A 21,410-nucleotide genomic window follows, 5' to 3' on the forward strand; every position below is an offset into this window, starting at 1 on the left:
GTATTGGATTATGGGCTATATTGATGGCAGCCTGATTATCACAATGCAACATTAGGGTTTCTCATAAACAATACCCAATTCCTCAAGTAATGATCTCAGCCATAGAATCTCAGCCACACCATTTGCCATGGACCTATATTCAGCTTCAGCACTTGAACGAGAAACAACACTTTGATTCTTACTCTTCTAGGAGACTAGATTACCTCCTACAAAGGCACAATATCTAGAGGTAGATCTTCGATCATCAATACACCCAACCCAATCAGAATCTATGTAGACTTCTATCTTCATGTGGTAATTTTTCTTGAACAAAATGCCTTTGCCTGGGGACCTCTTCGAATATGCTAATATCCTTTCAACCGCAAGGAGGTGAGTAGTTCTAGGAGAGTGCATATACTGACTAACTACACTGACTGCATAACTGATGTCAGGTTGTATGAGGCAAAGATAGAGAAGCTTTCCATATAACCGTTGAAACATATCTTTATCTTCGATAGGCTCTCCATCCTCTGCACTAATCCTGTGGTTCTGTTCAATAGGTGTGTCCGCAGGCTTAACTCCCAACTTTCCTGTTTCTTCTAGCAGATCAAGAACATACTTTCGTTGAGAGACAAATCCTATGCTTGGATCTAGCCACCTCAATGCCCAAGAAGTATCGTAGTTCCCCCAGATCTTTTACCTCAAACTCTTGATGGAGTTGCTTAAGAGACTCAATTTCACTAGTATCACTCCCGGTTACAACAATATCGTCCACATACACGGCAAGCAAGGTTAAGGAGGAACCCACTCTCTTAATAAACAAGGTGTGGTCTGATTGAGCCTGCACATATCCAAACCTATCAAGGGCTCGTCTGAATCTATCAAACCATGCTTTGGGGGATTGTTTTAGTCCATATAGAAATTTGTTCAACCGACAAACCTTTCTTGTCTCCGTACCATAAAATCCTGAAGGCAACTACATGTAAACTTCTTCCTACAAGTCTCCATTGAGAAAAGGCATTTTTAACATCCATCTGATACAACGGCCAAGAGTAACTAATTGCAAGAGATAATAGTACTCTGATAGTGGTCATCTTTGCTACTGGTGCAAAAGTTTCTAAGTAGTCAATACCATATGTCTGAGTAAATCCTTTTGCAACTAATCGGGCCTTATACCTTTCAACGGAACCATCAGCATTATGTTTCACAGTGAATACCCATCTACATCCAACCGGTTTCTTTCCTTTAGGTTGATCAACTATCTCCCAAGTATTGTTTCTAATAAGGGCATCCATTTCTACTTTTATTGCATCTTTTTCCATTCTGGTACTTCCAATGCTTCTTGTATTGCTCTGGGAATGGGAATATCAGCAATAGATGCGAGAAAAGACTTGTAGGAGGGAGACAAATGATCATAGGATAGGAACTGAGAAATGCAGTGAGCTGTGGTGCAACGACGTTTGCCTTTACGGACTACTATGGGGAGATCAAGGTCATTGAATGAAGGTGAAGGCCCCATGGTTGGATGTCTCTCATCTGTAGTATCTGTGGTACCTGGATCTGGATCTGTAGAAGGAACTGGGGCAACTGTGGTACTTGGATCTGGATCTGCAGAAGGACTACTGTGGTACCGAGATCTGGATATGGATCTATAGAGGGGATTGGAACTGGCTTGCACTACTAATGTCCAAAATCGACCTGTCTCCATCGTCTGTGATAGACTCTCACATCCTTCCCCATTACATCCTTCTTCACTTAATGGGATTGGAAAAGAAACTTCTGATGAGCTACTCCCGACTTCACTATTCTCTCCCTAAGGAGAAACCCTTGGATAATAGGGTTTATCCTCAAAGAAGGGAACATCCATTGAGACAAATCTTTTTCCAGAAGTCGGTTCATAACAGCAATATCCCTTTTGAGTTTGTGCATAACCAAGGAAAATACATTTGAATGCCTTGGGATCAAATTTGGAATGATGAGGGCCAAGGATTTGAATGAAGCAAGTGCACCCAAAGGTTTTGAGGGGAATGGTAAACAATTCTTTATCAGGGTATAAAAGGGTAAATGGAGTTTTCATGTCAAGAACCCATGAGGGAATCCGATTGATGAGATAAATATTTGTAAGAACAGCATCCCCCCAAAAACGTATAGGCACATTTGAGGTAAACATAATGCCTTTAGCTACCTCCAATATGTGTCTTCTTTCTTTTAGCAACCCCATTCTGCTGTGATGTATGTGGGCAGGTACTCTGATGGATAATCCCATGATCAAGCATGTAGGAGGCTAATGGGTTTGCAAAATATTCTTTTGCATTATCGGATCTAAAAATTTTAATTTTGACCCCGAATTGGGTTAAAATCATTTGATGAAAGATCCAGGTTAATGTTGGAACCTCATCTCGAGAACGCATAAGGTAAACCCAAGAAAATCGAGTGTAATCATCAACAAATAATAGGAAATATCTGTACCCCCCCATGGCAGTAGTATGATAGGGTCCCCAAACATCAATATGCACAATTTCAAAAGGAATATTGCTTCTATTATTACTTAATGAATAGGTAGCCCTGCAATGTTTTGCAAGCTCACAACTTTCACATTTCAAACTAGTCATCTGGACAAATTCAAATATACTGGGAAACAAACTTTTCAAAGCCTGAAAGGATAATGGCCCAATCTATTATGCCAAAGCATCACCTGATCAACAGATTGAGAAACAAAGGATTTCCTAGTTTCACTATCTTCCTGATAAGCACTTCCTCCAAGTAAACAGATTTCATTTGTCTCACGGCTAGTCCCAATCACCTTCCTTGTTTCCAGATCCTAAAAAACACATCGATAAGGAAAAAAGGTTACTGAACAATTCTGCCCTTTTGTAATGCTACTAACTGAGAACAAGTTAGTATTAAGCTTAGGAACATGCAGGACGGAGGATAGGAAATTGCATTAGACAACTTGATGTTTCCTTTGCCAAAAATAGGAACAAGGGATCCATCAGCAATGGACACTATGTCTTTACCAAAAGATAAATGATATGTAGAGAAAAGTGATGGCAAGTCAGTCATATGGTCAGATGCTCCTGAATCTATTAACCAAGAATGTTCTGTATTACTTGGAGCTGAAGCATGATAAGTTGAGGCCCAATTACCTGATTGAGCAAAAGATGAGGTTGAAGGAGCTGATGATGGCTGAGGAGATGATATTGAGTTACCAACTTCACTTTCTAATTGTGTTAGAGCAGCTCAGACAGTAGCTAGGGTATCTAGAGGGGTACCTCTTGAAGCCGTTGAGGCTGCACTATTAGTGTTGACAGCCATATTGGCCTTACCCTTTCTGTTTCTGAGTTTTGGTAGAACTAGATGTGGATGCAACATCCAAAAAGTGTCTTTGGTGTGTTTAGGTTTCTTGCAATGTTCACAAACTAGGTCCTTTTTAGCCTCTTTCTTTATATCCCTTTCCTTATCTCCCCCTGGCTTGAGTTTAACTGCTGTCAGGGCAGATTCGAAAGATTGTTGCTATAGCATAACCTTTACCCTAGTATCTTCACTGTGCACTAAGGAATAGGCTTGAGATAGAGTCACACTTTCTCTTGTCAGTAGTTGTTGTCTTACAATATCATATTCAGAATTTAAACCAACCAAGAACTCAAATGCTCTGTTAGTTTCAATTTGCTTTTTGTAAGTTTGTGCATCTTTCTAACTCTCCCATTCAATTGTCTCAAGGTGGTCAATCTCATGCCACAGGGATTTTAGGGTAGAGAAATAAACAGAGACCTGTTTCTCCCCTTGTCTGAGATTTTTGACCTCACATTTCAGCTCATAAGCCCTAGCAACATTAAGGGGCTGAGAGTAGGTTTCTTTTAGAACATCCCAAATTTCTTTAGATGTTTTTGCCCATAAGTAATTTTGGCAGATGTGTGGCTGCATAGAGTTGCACAGCCATGTCATCACCAAATAATTTTCTTGAATCCACTTAGCATAAGTGGGATCCTCCTTGGTTGGTTCCTTCACATCTCCCAACAAATAGTTCAGCTTTCCTCTTCCCCCAATGGCCATCATGATTGATTGGGCCCACTCTAAGTAGTTTGAACCATCAAACTTTACTGTTGTAATCTGGAAGGTGTTTTCAGCCATGCTGCCTGAACCAGCCCCAAAAACACCCTCCCCTTGGCTTTTAAACTCCATTAGAATGCTTCCTAATTACTGTATCAATTGGCCTACTAGGTCTGTAGCAGGTAACAGGAGGGTTCTGATTCAGAAACCCTAATTTTGTGACAGTCGGCCTATTGAGACTGAAGTGTATCAGTCCTGTTGAAAAAAAAAAAAAAAACTACTAGATCTTCCAAAGAGCAAAGGAAAAAATCAAGGGAGACAAGTCTTATTACCTCGCCGAAGCAATAACAGCCCTGAAACTTGAGGGTTTTCTCTTAAACCCTAAAAGGAATGCAGAAAGGAAGGGCTTTTTTCTTAACCGTACCTCTTATATCAAGAGATCTTTGCCGCTGATTTCAAAAAAGGCTTGAAAACTTACCAGAAAATTCTGAGAAACTCTGATCTTGATAATCAACTTCAGTCATGAATAGAAAAAACCGATCTTGAAGCAGAATTCTTCTGAATTTTTTATCGCCACCTCTAGTCTTGATCAAGAACTGATCTTGATCCTCTTCTCTTCCTTTGATTCTTCCTGGTTATCAAAGATCTGATCCAATCTTTTGACTGCTGCTGTAGATAACCTCCAAGAATCAGCCGAAGGGAGATTTCTCTATTCTTCCAGCCCTAGGCAGTTCTCATGTGGCCGGCTGGATCAAACTCACATGAGAAGCCCTAAATTTGGCTCTGATACCAAGTAGTCATACAAGACTACAGATACTCTTTAGGTTTTGAACAGAAAATAAAAGAGAAGAAGAGAAGAAGAGAGATAGAGGAGCACAAGTGGGAGAAGCTTTGAAAGAAGAGAGTGGTTGGAGTGCATAAAACAGCCGCCCCACTCCTTAATTTATATACATAGTTCCCTAATTGTAAAAGAACTTTAATGCTTACATGGCAACAAAAGATAAGATTAAAATAAAACTAATCTTAGATAAGATAGAATAAAACTAATCCTACTAGGAAAGTTGATCCTAATCAATTAAATCTAAGTACATCTCAGGGTGTCACGAATACACTTAATGCGGGGGCCATAGTTTCCTACACTTTACTATTGTGTGCATTATTTTTAACACTACTAGTATTGCTAGCTTCTCCTCCATCAGCACCCTTCTGTTCATTTAATAATTTCTCAAAATAGTTTTTCCATCTATGTTTGATTTCCTCATCTTTTACCCAGACTTTGATCTTCATGTTTAATTTACCTAACATTGGTTTAAATCTCTACCTTTCCTTTCTCTCAACTTTTCTAATTTAGACATTCCTTTTTATTCCACTGTAGTGCCTGATTTATGGTAAAGCTCGTCATAAGCTCTATATTTAACTTCACTCACTTTCTTTCTAACTTTCTTTCTTATGGTTTTATTTTTTCCCATATTTCCTTTCTCTCAACTTTGCCAAGTTTCTTTAGTACACTTTCATTTCCCTTTATATTCTCCTAAGATACCCTTTTGCAAATTTTTTATGTTGTTGGCCATTTCAAGTCAAATATCATTAATCCATCCATCTAAATTTCAATTTTCTACAATTATCAACCTATTTCTAAATTCAGCTTGTTTTTCTCCTTTTAGGTTTTCCCACCTAATTCTTAGACACATATTTTCTTCCCTATTTTTCTTCCATTTCCTTATGCACACATATACAACTACTAATCTATGTTGTATTGTTAAGCTTTCTCCCAAATAACTTTGCAATCTTTACACTTCATTCATTCTATTCTTCTAGTAAGGATAAGATATATTTAACTTATATTTGATCCACTTTTAAATGTTATTAAGTGTTCATCCTTCTTTTGGAATAAGGTGTTTAAGCTGCCATATCCTAAGCTGCAACAAAATCTAATGGTGTACTCCCTGATTCATTCCTCTCCCCAATCCAAATCCTCCATGCACCATATCATATCCTACACTTCTTTTCCCTAAATGCCCATTTAAGTCTCTTCCTATAAAAATCTACTCTGCATTTGTAATTTCTTGGCTTAAACCTTCCCATAATTGGCAACAAGCACTAATTATGTTAATGATTTCCTCACCTAAAACAAGTCTAATTAAAAATTTTCTATTCCCAATTATTTTAACATTTACATTTCATTTTTTTAAATCCTCATTTACTTATTATCACTACACCATTTCTATTGTTCACCTCTCTTGTATATCGTAATTTGTACGCATCAATTTCTTTAGCTGTTTAGCCATCCATTTAGTTTCTAGTAGGAAAGTCATTTTGCATCCTATGAAACTGGGGGCTGAGGGCATTATATTTGTTTCCAAGATCCCCCATTTTGTGTATGCTTCTTCTTGCTTCACCTGTAAGAAATTCTAGACTGAAAAATAAAATGATTTTTCATGAACTACTACTCAATTTGTGCAAAATATTTGTTTTCTACAGACACGAAACCAAAAACCACAAAATAGCATTTTCTATGAAAATATTTAAATCCAGTTTACATGCAACCAAGGGAGCTTAAAACAGAAATATAATTCTGAAAGGCATACTTTGCATTAATAGTCTGTGAGAATTATCCTTCACATTTTAAGACTAATGTGCAAGAATAGTCTAAACTAATAACCAGAGAAGGGTAGAAGGAAATGAAAGAAAAACACCTGTGCATTGTTTTCAGAAGGATTTGTTTGTGATGATCTGTCTGGTGAACCAGGTTCACGTTTACCAAGGCAATAAAAGTTCAAAAAATCTTGAGGATGACATTTATTAGACAGGCCAGCATTGTCAAGTGCCTGTCCTACAATTCTGTACATCATATCTATTGTCTGCCCCTGTAAAAGAATTTTGATTTTAGCACTTAAGAGTCAAACTAGGTAATCATTTACAACAAAATATCATGTCAATTTTTTGACATTCCAGGAGTATTATGTGCACGATGCTATTCCAGGAGCATCCCATGATTTTTCCTATTTCCGTTACCCACAAATCATAATACTATACTTCCCTTATGGGACGAAACCCCAAAATAATTTTTCCCTGTCAGCTCTAGGTTTTGCTCACCCATCTACCATGAAGTTGATAGTCTTTGGTATCCATTCAAAGCAGACTCTTAAATTCTATGTTAGTTGCTTTGTCTCCTTCATGATACCTCTATAAACTCATGAAGCTTTATCAGATTTTCTAAGCTATCCTCCAATTATTGTTTTGGAGTTCCTTTCCACATCCAAATTGTGCCATTGCAAAGATTGGGCTAGTCTTAAACCATGCAGTGCAGCCTCACTAGTTCAGAGAGAGAGAGAGAAAAAGAGGTCATATGAAAGTTAATACTTTTGAAATGCTTTTAAGGAAAACAAATTGATCATTTTCTCATCACATATGTGCATCTTGCACAATTTGGCAATGGTGTTAATTGGCATAACCATGGTAATTTAATTTGTGCCAAAATCTAATCCCCTCTTTGTGACCTGACCTTAAACATTCTTTTCCTTTGTGATTTGATTAATTGGAGCCCTCAACTAATTGCTTGTTTGAATGGTGTTACTTGGGTCGATGATGCATAGAAAAAAGAATATAATGAACATAAAGGTACATTTTAAAGTTTCTGGTTTTTGTATAAATAATGAAGGGGATGAGTGGGCCCATTAGGATAACACTCTTTTCCAATCTCTCTAGTTCTTTTCTCTACCTCTTTTGTCTTCCTCTCTCTCTCTCTCTCTCTCTCTCTCTCTCTCTCTCTCTCTCTTAGATTGAAACCTATTTCTTCTTCTACTGAATTGCAACCTGGTATCAGAGTGGGAAGGAATAATGGAGATAACACAGAGGGTTGATATTGTCAGTTGCTGATGTTGTTGGCCGTAGAGGTGAAGTCAGCAACCATATGGAAAGGTATATTAGTCAGAGGAAACCCTATACTTTCATAATTCAGGATTTAAAAGAATTTTGATGCTGGTTTAAACCACATTTGAAGCCTTTTCAATTTTTTCCTGATCTTTTAGTGTAAAAATAAGAAGCAACCATGGAACTGCAAATCTGAGTTCTTTACCTACATAACTCTATGGATCAATGATAGTTCCTAGAGTGCTTTGAAGTTTGGGAATGATTAGAAGTGGTTTGGAAATTTTTGGATGTCTAGAATATTCTGGAATTTGGGACATATTCCAGGCCAGACATAGTTTTGTCTCAGTTATTGCATACACAACTGTTGTTATCACTCTTGTAGAATTTGTAAACTTCTCTGAAGGCTAAATCTTATTAATTTTGGTATTTACACCTATTTTGGGTTTCTGATTGATCTTAGTACTCTTGTTTTTTTTGAAAAATAAAAAGAAAAATTTATTAAAAAGGAAAAAAACAATTATATCCTAGGACAGTGATCAGAAAACACCTCCATAAGAGCAAAAACACAACAATAAGCAACCAAATCCCAAACAAAAAGCCGCCAAGCAACAAGCACCCCAACCAGCCCAAAAGAAAAACAGAAAACCAGCGACCAAAACAAAAAGCAACCTCAAGAGCCAACTGAGCCCAGAACCCAACATAACGCAGCCATGGACCCCCAAATTCTCATCCCCATCCCCAAATGCGCTTCTATTGTTCTTTTCATGCCTTCTATTTTGTTCAAATTGCTTGATTGCCTTCCTCACTACCGCTTCTCCCCCTAAAAGGAGAAGGCCCGGAGATTTCCCAACTGCCACCCGCCTATCTACTAGTTTAATAATATTGACTCTTCCCTTAGTTGTTTCAGCTTTATTCCCTCCTATCTCCTTTTCCCCCTCTCTGTTTTCCTCTCCATTCACTTCCTGGTAACTTTGTTTTCTCTCATCCTTCGCCTCACCTTCAAACTCACTCACCAAAAACCCACAAACTCACACGCCTGAACCTTACATAAGCCAAGAAAAAGCTTTCCAAACCCACAGCACATTAATGAATCCCCAAAGATGGTGAACCTGCGTAGGTGATGAAGAGGATGGAGCTATAGGAGCTGAAACAGCTAGCCTCTTCCTGAAAGAGACACGAAGTAGTTCTGGAACAGGAGTTAAATTGGATGAACCTATTGAGTCAAAAGAATGTAGCACCAAAATAGAAGTAGCAGAAAGTTTTGCAATGTGAGCGAAGAAAGAAATATTCTCAAGGATAATAACATTACGGGACACAAATCCAATGAGAATGAGGGTCATAGCAGAGGAAACCCTTATGCTCAGGGCCATATCCTACAAATGCGCGCACTGCTGATTAGGGAGTGAGTTTTGTGCACTCATGAGGTGGAAGATGAATGAAGCAAACAACCAAAAACATGGACAGAGAAGTCAAGTGAACAATGGAATAGGTTCTGAAAAGGAGAAGTATTATGCAAAATAGAGGAAGGAAGAAGGTTGATAAGGTACACAGTAGTGCTGGCCACTTATGCCTAAAAGGAAGTAGGAGCATGTGAATCACGGAGCAGGGTTCGGACAATAATCAAAATGTGTTTGTTCTTGCGCTCTGCCACTCCATTTTGTTGTGGAGTGTCAGGAGAAGATCTTTGTGATTGAATTCCATTCTCTCAAGAAGATTTGAAAATTTCCATCAAAATATTCGTCCCCTGAGTTTGAATGGAGAACCCCAATATTAGCATCAAATTGATTTCTAATATTAGCTAAAAAGGATTTAAAGATGGGAAAAACATAAGATTTGTTTCTCAAAAAGTATATCTAGGTAAAGAACGTGAAATCATCAATAATGTAACAAAATATTTATAACCCAACCTTGAAATAACAGGAGACGAACAAACAGCACTATGTACCAGTTAAAAGGGAATAGATGCATGCTCCACAAAAGAAGAAAAAGGTAGAACACAGCTCTTACTCAAGCAACAAGAAAAGAAACTTTTATTATCATTATTAAAAAAAGTAACTTCAAAAGAGAAAACCATCACGAAATAAAGACTAATTTATTTGCATAGGGATAACCAAGACGCCTATGCCGCAAATTGTTTCTATAAACAACTTCAAATCTAGGAGTAGTAATAAGTGAACAAGATGTAGAAGAAGTCACTAGTGTCTTTTCGAATTCCAAGGCAAATAGTCAACCCAACCTACACCCCTTCCCCTTCATTGTCCTAGTGTGTTGGTCCTATATCAGAGCAACCATAATGAGAAAAGGAAACAGTGTTACCATCCTCAACTTATTGGCTAACAGAAATCAAGTTTGTTACATGTTTAGAAACAAATAGAGTCTAAGGAAGATGAAAATGGGAATTAGCAAAAATAGATAAGGACAGATCATTTCATACAACAATGTCCAATTCTTCACCATTAGTAGTAGCAACATGTTTATTCAAGGATTGAGGTTTAAAAGACTGACTAGTATATGCCCCTGTCATATGGTTAGAGGCACCAGAATCAATAATCCACAATGACTGGGAGAAGAACAACAATTAAGATGACAGAAATCAAGTTTGTTACAAGTTTAGGAACAAATAGAGTCTAAGGAAGATGAAAATGGGAATTAGCAAAAACAGATAAGGACAGATCATTTCATACAACAATGTCCAATTTTTCACCATTAGTAGTAGCAACATGTTTATTCAAGGATTGAGGTTTAAAAGACTGACTAGTATATGACCCTGTCATATGGTTAGAGGCACCAGAATCAATAATCCACAATGACTGGGAGAAGAACAACAATTAAGATGACAAGAGTGGGTGCGGTACCCCTACAAAGAATATTTGACCTTATAACTTTGTATTCAGGTCTTAGATTCATTAAAAAATGCATTGTCTTTCTCCTACCAAAATGTTCATTCATAGCTTTAATGCAGTCCGAAAACTTCTCAATGGAAATGCAATGTCAATTTCACTTAAACCAAGAAGCTAAGATACAACTTTGGCATTATCAATCTTTCATTGGTCTAGCCCTTTGAAATCATACTTTGTGGTGCCATCAACACACCCCCAGAGACCATTTCTTTCAACAAATATCTAGAAATGGAACTTACAGAATGCATAATTAGCCCCATTAAACTTCACTGCCAGAAATATCTCGTCTCTCCAAAACCATTACAGCAGAAGGATTCAAGAAAATCCAAGGAAAACAAGGAAACTGCACCACCAAATAGACTAAAAACTTGATAACAGATATGTGAGTAGTCACACAGCACAAAGGGGATCAAGACCCAATTACAGATCAACCAGACAAAGGTTGAAAACAGATAACAGTACAAAAAAGGTAAGTTTACTAGATCATCAAATAGAGAAGAGGGAAATACACCCCCAAACGAAATTTGATCCAGAAAAATTTATAGATATGATTAAAACTGACTTGGGATAATTCAGATCTGAAGTTTCAAGGTGATTGAAACAGCCAATCAAGAGAAAAAGAAGAAACATTAAGGCTGTAGAGAGACTGGGCTGAATGTGCCCTAGCCCATTATTATCTTATTATTAGTTCTTTCAAGTTGTTTTGTTTGCTAATGGGCCTTTCCTCTATGGGCCTGTTATTTCCTTTTATGTTTTTTTTAGGTATATGTTGATGAGCTGGCCGCCCACTCAAGGGAAGACTTGTAATTTTGTTCAATCTTAGTAAGATTAATAAAAGATAAGAGAGGTGGAAGAGGAGACCATCAGACTCTTCTTCTTCTTCTCTTTACACTCTTGCTATAATCTGAAAATATTTTACAGATTTTTATTGGACTGAATGACATCTTGGTTTTAGAGCAGGTCTTCCTTCCTTCTTTTTATTGGACTGATTGTTTAGAAATTTTTATGCCTACGTGGTAGAAGGTTTGGAGAGTCAGAATCTGACTATAGATTGACAACAAAGTGAGGCTACTGATCTATTCCCCAAAACTCTAGTCAACAAGAGAGTTTCCAATTTCAGGTTAAAGAGACTGTTTGGGTGAAGCACTCAAGTCTTTGGGGGTTCCTTTTGATCTCCAGAAGTGGGAGGTTGCAGTTGGAAGAGGTTTGGGAAGCTCCGCTAGGAGCGATTACTTCTTTCTCCATGGAAGTCGAGTGCAGTGAAACCCAAGATATGGAAATTTTAGGTATTAAGCTAACCTCAGTTAAGTCCATAAAGACTGAAAACTGTGTTTTGGATTTTCATTTGGTCAATGGAGCAATCTGGAAGTGAGATGAAGTAGGTCCCGATGTCCAAGGTTGGTCCCATAGATTCCTTTTTGATTGGAGTGACTACAATCAAACTGAATGGAACAAATTATTTGGCATGGGCACAATCTATTAGGATTTAATTTTGTAGAAGAGGTAAACTAAGGTATTTCATGGGCAGTAAAGAGAAACTGGCAGAGATTGATCCTACATATAAAAAAATGGTTGCAGGAGAACTACATAGTGATAGGGTGGTTAGTCAACTCTATGCAGCCTCACATAAGTTAGCATTACCTCTAGATAACTTCGGCCAAGGAGATTAGGGATAGTATCAAAGAAACATATTCTCAGAAATTGAGTGTTGCAAGAGCCTATAAGTTGAAGAATGATGTGAATAATCTGATACAGGGGGAGAAGAGTGTAGTTGTCTACTACTCTATGTTGAAGTCACTGTGACAGGAGATAGATGTTATGAAAATAGTTGTATGGGAGAGTACCAAGGATGTAGAGACATTTGGAAAATTGGTGGAGGGAAACAAGGCATTCAAGTTTCTTACAGGACTCAACACTGAGTTTGACATTACAAAGACGGGATATTCTAGCCAAAGATGAAGTTACCCTTGCTTAATCATATTCTATAGTGAGCACTGAAGAGAGTAGGCAGCAGGTACAATTACAGGGACCACCTTCAGAGCCTTTTGCACATGTTGGAATAAAGCCAAAGGAGCCGACTAAGAAGAAAGAGGTGATATGTGAAGCAAGAAACTGAAATACACTAACGACACTTTTTGGAAACTTTACTTGGATCTTCTCCCAAAAAGGTTTTGGAACAACTTTTTTAAGAAGAATGGTCAGCCTTGAAAGGCCAAGAATGCAAATGTTGCTACAACACCTGAAGGAGATAATAGAAAAAGTGAAGAAAAATCTGTTGTGGAGCAGCTAGCAACAATGAAGATAAAAATTGAAAGGTATGGGAGTTTAATTAATCATTCGGAGACTATTGTTGCAGCTTCCAACTCCTCAGGAAACACCTCTTCATCCACATTTGCTCGCCCAAGTACTCATGCTTCTATAAATCATGCTACTGCTTCCGGTAATCATAAAATCCCTTAGATTGTTGATTCTAGTGCATCAGACCATATGACCAACATATCTAATCTTTTTGTTTTCCTATCAGCTCATCTCTAGTAGAGAAAATATATCCCTTGTTGATGGGTCTCTTGCTCCCATCTTTGACAAAGGGAATATCAAAGCCTCTAAATCCCTTGTTTTATTTATTACTAACTTGACTAAATCAATAAACTGTAGCATAACCTTCTTCCCTACCAATTTTGTTTTTTAGGACTTGAAATCTCAAAGGACGATTGGGAGTGGCCATGAGGTGAATGGAATATAATTGTTGGGTACACCTAATCGAAGTCCTAGACCACCTAGTAGAGTAGCTTTGAAGTCTGTTAGCGTCGAGTATCAGAGTATGTAGGGGTATTTCTGTCATTATACTTATGTTGAGGTTGCTAATGTGTAACATTATGTTAGAATTAGTGTCCCTCACTTAAGTAGGGGCACATGTGTCTTTTCCATTATGTTAGTAATATAAAACATATCTGGCCGAATAGGAGAGGTAATTTTTTCTCTCATTTGAACCAGACTTTTCTTCTCTCCTTTTCTCCTCCTTTCTCTCTCTCTCTTTCTTTCTTCTTTCTTCTTCTCTCTTCTTGGCTGTTATCAGACTAACAGAACTCAAGGGCAGGCCGAATCATATATGGTATCAGAGTTCAACTAAGCAACTCGTATGGTAGGATTTCAAACTGTAGTGTGCTAGGATTTACGCTATTTTCAGCGTGATTCAAAGGGGGAGTGGTCCTCATATAGTGTGGTGAGATTTCAGGTAGTCATGGGGTAGGGTTTGTGGTGTAAAGACTGCAATCTTAAGCAATAACAAGTGCTGAAACCAGTGTGATCAGTGTGTGGTGTGGTCTAGTGTGCAGTGTGCCGAATTCAGCAATGGGAGATAGCAGTGATAGCAAATCTAATGTGATTATACCTATTGACTACCTGAATGTTCAAATGACCTCCATTAAACTGAATGGAGAGAATTATGTACCTTGGGCTAAATCTGTAGAAGTTTTCTTTTGAAGGCAAAGAAGAAGGTGAAACACATAAGGGAGGAAAATCCCTCCACTAATTCTCATGAGTATGATGACTGAGAACAAGAGGATGCACAGATTATCACGTGGTTATGAAACAATATGGAACCCAAGATTAGTGTAAGTTTCATGTTTCTTGACATTGCCAAAGATGTGTGGGACCATGCTAAGAAGTTGTATTCTGGTCAAGACAATACAACCAGAGTATATCAGCTGTATCAGGAATACTTTAATCAGCAACAAGGCAATCAGAGTCTTGATAAGTACTATGCTAGTATGAGAAACATTCGTAATGGGTTGAATGTTTATCACCCCCTCACTTCTGATGTCAAAATTCAGCAACAACAGAGAGAACAACTTAATGTGACTCGATTTTTGGTGGGGCTGAAATCTGAGTATGAACCAATGCGGGCTCAAATACTAGGAGGGTCAACTCTCCTTTCTTAGAAGAGGTGTTTGCTCGACTTCGGAGGATTTCCATTGGATCTACTAAGAACTCTAATGTTTCTGATAGATCATCCTTTGCAGTATCGAGGGGCCGTGGAGTTAGAGGTGGAGCTCGGGGAGCTCAGTCTGGCCGTAGTGGTAGCAGTGGTCTACTATATGGCTAGAGTGGTGGTGGTGGACCTACATATAACCATGGTGGTGGTCGTACTGGAGGTAGAGATTTAGGGGGAGCCCGTAGCAGAGGACGTGGTTCGGGTGCGAGGAGGTGCACTCATCGTGGTATGGATGGACATACCATTAATTATTGCTATGACTTGTGTAGAGAACATTGATGTGGGTCCCACAGCTATGGACCCACTATGTTTGTAGGGTAGAATGTGTTCTAGTCATCCTAGGGTCAGCTAGTGGTCAATCTGTTATTTCAGTTGTTATTTATTTCAGCTTTATTTTGTTCCATTTGTTATATAAATACTAAGGGCAGATCTGTCCTTTCCATGTAATTAGCATAACCTATAAATACTAAATAGAAGTGGTGGCGGCAAAACATTCAGATTCTGTCCTTCCTTTCAATTCTTGTGTTCTACTGCTCTCTCTACTCTTTCTCCTCTCTCCTCTCTACCTTTTCTCCTATTTTTGAACCTGAAATCTATTAGGGTTCAAGGCTGATAGCAGTTTTGAACATCTACTTGGTATCAAAGCAAGGTTAGGGTTTCTCATGTGAGTCTAGTCCAGCCGACCACATGAGAATCTCCTAGGGCTGGAAGGTGAGAAGGTGGAGTTCATGGCCTGATTCTTGGAGATCGCCAGAGGGTTTAGCAGCTATTGAAGACTTGTCACGGTTGCAGAGTGTTGGTGATCAAGAAGAATCAAAGAAGGCTAGGGTTCGGTTAACCTTGGAAGGCAGCGAACAGTTTTTTCTTGTAAGTTATTTATTTTCTAAGAGAAGTAGTAACAGAGAGGATAGGTTGGACCTATCTGGAAAGGGCGGTCGAACCATTCTAGGGTTTTCTCCCTTCTATTCTCTAGGGTTTTACAGCAAACCCTACCGTTGGGCCGAACTGCCTTAGGGTTCTTTTCTCCTACTCTAGGGTTTGAAAGTGATCTTGCGGCAAACCCTTAATAAGCTTGCGGCAAACCCTAATGTTAGGCTGAACCTTGCGATTTACCTAGAACTCTCCTCAAGTTTTTTCCAGCATTGACCATCTTTTAGGGTTTCATATTAACCCTACTGCAAGTCTATCTGTACGGTACTGATTGGAATGTGCTACTGAATGTTTTCTTTAAGGACTGATTAAAACCCTAATTCTGCTAAGCATATCAGACCTGCTTCCAAGCTGTTTTCAGATTTTTTTTTTTTGGGTTTTCGAACTCTCTTAAGGGGTGAGAACTGTACGGACTGTTGCTGTTGTGCTTGCTAGTTGGTTTCAGATCATCAGCTATACCTGTTTCATGCACATATACTGTGAATACAGATTGGTTCTATACTGATTTTTGGTTGTGATTGATAGTCCAAGTGCAGTTCTTTGACTGTAGTAACCCTAATTTTGAGACTACTGGTTCTTGACCGAAATGGAGTTTAAAAATCATTTGGTCCTGGAAAAGTTGAGAAGCAAGAAGGGTAATTCTCACGTGGCCGTGAATACTGATTTAGCATCCTCGTCTGGCACAAGAGGCACATTCTTAGAGACCTTAGCCTCAGCTCAGCCACCGCAGTTACCATTAGCCCCTGCCACATCTGCTTTCGCACATTCAGGTACTCGAGCCTCAGCCTACCATGCCTCAGCTCCAGGTACTACTAAACCCTGTTAGGTAATAGATTCAAGTGCATCCGACCATATGACTAGCTTGCCTTCATTGTTTACCACATATCATTTATCTTCTAGTAGGGATAAAATATCTATTGTTGATGGCTCTCTTGTCCCCATTTCTGGCAAAGGTGACATCAAGCTATCGGATACCATCTCCTTATCTTCTGTCTTACATGTTCCTAAGCTTGATACTAACCTTCTTTCAGTCAGTGGTATTACCAAACACATGAACTGCTCAGTAACTTTCTTCCCTTACCGGTGTGTTTTTCAGGACCTGAAGACGAAGAAGGTGATTGGGACTAGCAGTGAGACGAATGGGATCTATCTGCTCAGGGAGAGTTCTCGTCGGGAAGAGTCAGTGGATAAGAAGTCACTTGTTTCCCAGAGTGTGAGTTCGGTTATGCTTTGGCATAACCGATTGGGTCATTTGTCTTTTCGGTCCTTAAAGAGTTTGTTTCCTAATTTGTTTGAGTTTGTTGAGTTGTCCCAGTTGCAATGTTAAAGTTGTGAGTTTGCTAAACATTGTAGAAACTCTTATTCATTGAGTAATAAAATGAGGAATCGTCCTTTTGATCTTGTGCATACGGATGTTTGGGGGCCATATCACATCCCTTCTATGGGTGGGTACAGATATTTTTTGTTATTTGTTGATGACCATACACGGTTTTCTTGGGTTTATCTTATGCGTTCACGAGATGAAGTTCCCGCCCTGACCTAAAACTTTCACCAAATGATCCTAACCTAGTTTGATGCCAAGATCAAAGTTCTTAGATCTGATAATGCAAAGGAATACTTTGCTAAGCCATTGGCATCTTACCTTCTTAATCATGGGGTTATCCACCAGAGCACTTGCCCTCATACACCTCAACAAAATGGGGTTGTAGAAAGGAAGAATAGGCACATCTTGGAGGTGGCTAGAAGTATTATGTTTATCTCCAATGTCCCTATTCGCTTCTGGGGTGATGCTATCCTCACGGCGGTATATCTTATTAATCACGTTCCTTCCCGAGTTCTTGATATGTCATCTCCTTTTTCCCTTCTATACCCAGATGAGGAGTTGTTCACTGTTCCCCTTAAAACATTTGGTTGCACCTGTTTTGTTCAGCTTCTCGGACCCCATCACTCCAAGTTCGAACCAAAAGCCTCTAAATGCATTTTTCTTGGTTATGCACAAACTCAACAGTGTTATTACTACTATGATCCTGTCTCAGGGAAAAGATTTGTCTCCATAGATGTCACTTTCTTTGAGGAGATACCCTATTATTCTCGGGTTTCTCCTCAGGGGGAGAGCAGTGCGAGTCGGGATTTGGGTCACTTTCTTCAAGGGGAGCGCAATGAGGGTAGGGTTCATACTTTTGGGGCTGTTCCCTTACCTATTCCATTGGGTGATGTGGGCTACCATAGTGAGGGTGGTTAGAGGGATCAGGAGTTGAGGGTCTATCACAGGCGATGCAGGCATGTTGATCCCGGTCATCAGCAGTCCAGGCCAGCTCCAATCTCTTTTGCGGCTCCATGTCTAGGTATTACAATCCCAGGGCCCACAGAGACTTCTTCCACTGTTGCCACTTCACCTCTTGCAGATGACCTTAACCTTCCCATTGCCGTCCATATGGGGAAACGGCATTGTAACACATCTACAGCCCACTATATTTCCTAGTTTTTATCCTATGATCGCCTATCTCCCACCTACAAGTCCTATCTTACTTTTGTTGCCAATGTCCCTATTCCAAGAACAATGCAAGAAGCCCTATCCGTCCCGGAGTGGAAAGATGCAATGCAGGTTGAAATGGATGCCCTGTTAAAAGATAACACCTGAGAGCTAGTTGATCTGCCCAAAGGAAAGAAACCAGTTGGTTGCAGATGGGTATTTACTGTGAAGCACAATGCGGACGGCTCAATTGAGAGGTATAAAGCTCGGCTAGTTGCAAAAAGGCTCACCCAAACTTATGGTATAGATTACTTGGAGACCTTTGCCCCGGTAGCCAAGATGACCATCATTCGAGTTCTATTATCTCTTGCAGCAAGCCACACTTGGCCTTTGTACCAAATGGACGTTAAAAATGCTTTTCTGAATGGAGACCAGTAGGAAGAGGTTTACATGCGGTTGCCTCCTGGGTTCTATGATACAGAGATAGGTAAGAAGGTCTGTCGGCTCAATAAGGCATTGTACGGTTTGAAGCAATCACCTAGAGCTTGGTTCGATAGATTCAGACTAGCCCTTAGGAAGTTCGGTTATGTATAGGCCCAGTAACATCATACCCTATTCATCAAGAGGGTGGAGTCTTCTCTGACACTACTTGCAGTATACGTTGATGATATTGTGGTGACAGGAAATGATAGCCATGAGATTGATCCCTCAAACAGCTCCTTCATCAAGAGTTTGAGGTGAAAAATCTTGGTGCACTACGGTATTTTTTGGGTATTGAGGTTGCTAAATCTAAACAGGGGATATTTGTCTCTCAGAGGAAATATGTCCTAGATCTGTTGGTGGAAACTGGAAAGTTAGGAGTCAAGCCTGCGGATACACCCATTGAACAAAACCACAGGATTAGTGCAGAGTGGGGAGCCTCTTGAAGACAAGGTTATGTTCCAGCGATTAGTGGGAAAGCTGCTATATCTCTGCCTCACTCGGCCAGATATCAGTTACGCAGTTAGTGTTGTCAGCCAGTACATGCGTTCTCCTAGAACCACACATCTTCTTGCAGCAGAAAGAATATTAGCATACTTGAAGAGATGCCCGGGTAGAGGTATACTGTTCAAGAACAATAATCACATGAAGGTGGAGGTCTATACAGATGCCGATTGGGCTAGGAGTGTTGATGACAGAAGGTCTACCTCTGGATATTGTGCCCTTGTGGGAGGTAACCTTGTTTCTTGGAGGAGTAAAAAACAGAGTGTTGTCTCTCGATCCAGTGCTAAAGCTGAATACAAGTCAATGGGTAACAGAGATGCTGAAATCCTATGGCTGAGATCACTACTTGAGGAGTTGGGTATTGAGTATGAGAAGCCCCTGATGCTGTATTGTGATAATCAAGCGGCTATTAATATAGCACACAACCCGGTGCAGCATGACAGAACTAAACATATTGAAATTGATCGACATTTTGTACGAGAGAGGGTCTCATCACAAAAAGTGTCTCCCGTACATCACATCCAACATGCAGCTCGCAGATATCCTCACCAAAGCTGTACCAAGGAAGAACTTAGAGGCGGATCTATCCAAGTTGGGAATGATAAACATTTATTCCCAACTTGAGAGGGAGTGTAGAGAACACTGATGTGGGCCCCATAGCTATGGTCCCACTGTGTTCGTAGGGTAGAATGTGTTCTAGTCATCCTAGGGGTAGCTAGTGGTCAATCTGTTATTGTAGTTGTTAATTTATTTCAGCTTTATTTTGTTCCATTTGTTATGTAAATACTAAGGGCAGATCTGTCCTTTCCATGTAATTAGCATAACCTATAAATACTAAATAGAAGTGGTGGTGGCAGAACATTCAGATTTTGTCCTTCCTTTCAATTCTTGTGTTCTACTGCTCTCTCTCTACTCTTTCTCCTCTCTCTTCTATACCTTTTCTCCTATTTTCGAACCTGAAATCTATTAGGGTTCAAGGCTGATAGCAATCTTGAACATCTACTACTTGCATGCTCCACCCTCAACTTGGGCCAATCATGCCATGACTAGTAACAGCAGTTTTAGACAGGAGAGTCTTTCAGTTGATCAGATGCTTCCTACATCCATAGATGTTCCCAGGAAGGAGATGATGAGTGTCCCCCGTGATGAGTATGAGAGGTTTGTCCAGTCCACATCTCAGCAGAACACGGCTACTCTCGCAAACTCAAGTATGGCTTGTTTGGCATCCACACCCAATCCCTGGATTATTAACTCTAGAGCCTCCGATCACATGACTGGAACTCCAGGTGTGTTTTCTTCCCTCTCTCATTGCTCAACATCACAATCTGTTACCCTTGCTAATGGTTCCACATCCTCCATTTGTGGTGTTCGTAATGTTAACATGACCCCCTTATCTTTATCCTCAGTTTTGTATGTCCCTAAATTTCTGTTTAACCTTATGTCTGTTAGTAAGTTGACCAAGTCACTCAATTGCTATATTACTTTTTACCCTTCTTCGTGTGTTTTTCAGGATCTCAAGACGGGGATGAAGATTGGTGGAGGGCATGAAGATAGTGGATTGTATTATCTTGACGGTGGTGGAAGATCATCAACAGCTCTCCAGTCATCTCTCTCACCTCTCCAGTGGCACTGTCGATTTGGTCATCCTTCGCTGAAAGTTTTGAAGTCTTTGGTCCCTTCGTTGAGTCAACTTTCTGTTTTAGATTGTGAGTCATGTCAGTTGAGGAAACATCATTGTGTTCCCTTTAGCCCTAGGGTTGATAACAGTGTGTCGAGTCCTTTTTCTTTGGTTCATTCAGATGTTTGGGGTCCTTATAAAGTGCTGTCATACAATGGATATAGATATTTTGTCATTTTTGTTGATGATTATTCAAGGATGGCGTGGCTCTATTTAATGAAAGAAATGAGTGAATTGTTTACCATCTTCCAAAAATTTTATGCTGAGATTCGCAACCAATTTGGTGTTCACATTAAAATTTTTCGTTCCGATAATAGTCGTGAATATTTCTCTTCATGATTTCAAGAACACTTGGACCAACATGGCATTATACATCAGACCTCATGTACCTACACCCCACAACAAAATGGTGTGGCTGAGAGAGAATCTCCATCTTCTGGAAACAACTCGATCCCTCATGCATCACATGAATGTTCCAAAACCCTTCTGGAGTGATGCGGTGCTTACTTCTTGCTTCTTGATTAATCGGATGCCCACGTCTATCCTTGA

The 21,410-nt window shown here is 39.5% G+C and overlaps 1 protein-coding gene across 7 annotated transcripts in view; it reads right to left on the bottom strand.

Annotated features, from left to right (window-relative positions):
• The window catches only part of LOC148852646 (phospholipase D delta-like), a 137,967-nt gene that overhangs the window by 27,537 nt on the left and 89,020 nt on the right, over window positions 1-21,410 (bottom strand). For 5 of the 7 annotated variants that reach the window (XM_088947009.1, XM_088947007.1, XM_088947010.1 and 2 more), the window contains exon 9: window positions 6,726-6,896. The exons of the other annotated variants lie outside the window; for them this stretch is intronic. In XM_088947009.1, coding sequence (XP_088803135.1) covers window positions 6,726-6,896 — 171 coding nt within the window. The remainder of the gene's footprint in view (window positions 1-6,725; window positions 6,897-21,410) is intronic. 7 annotated transcript variants of the gene reach the window in all.

Source organism: Nelumbo lutea, chromosome 5, assembly GCF_056320005.1.
Source record: "Nelumbo lutea isolate HS-2025 chromosome 5, American lotus-T2T, whole genome shotgun sequence".
Taxonomy (NCBI): domain Eukaryota; kingdom Viridiplantae; phylum Streptophyta; class Magnoliopsida; order Proteales; family Nelumbonaceae; genus Nelumbo; species Nelumbo lutea.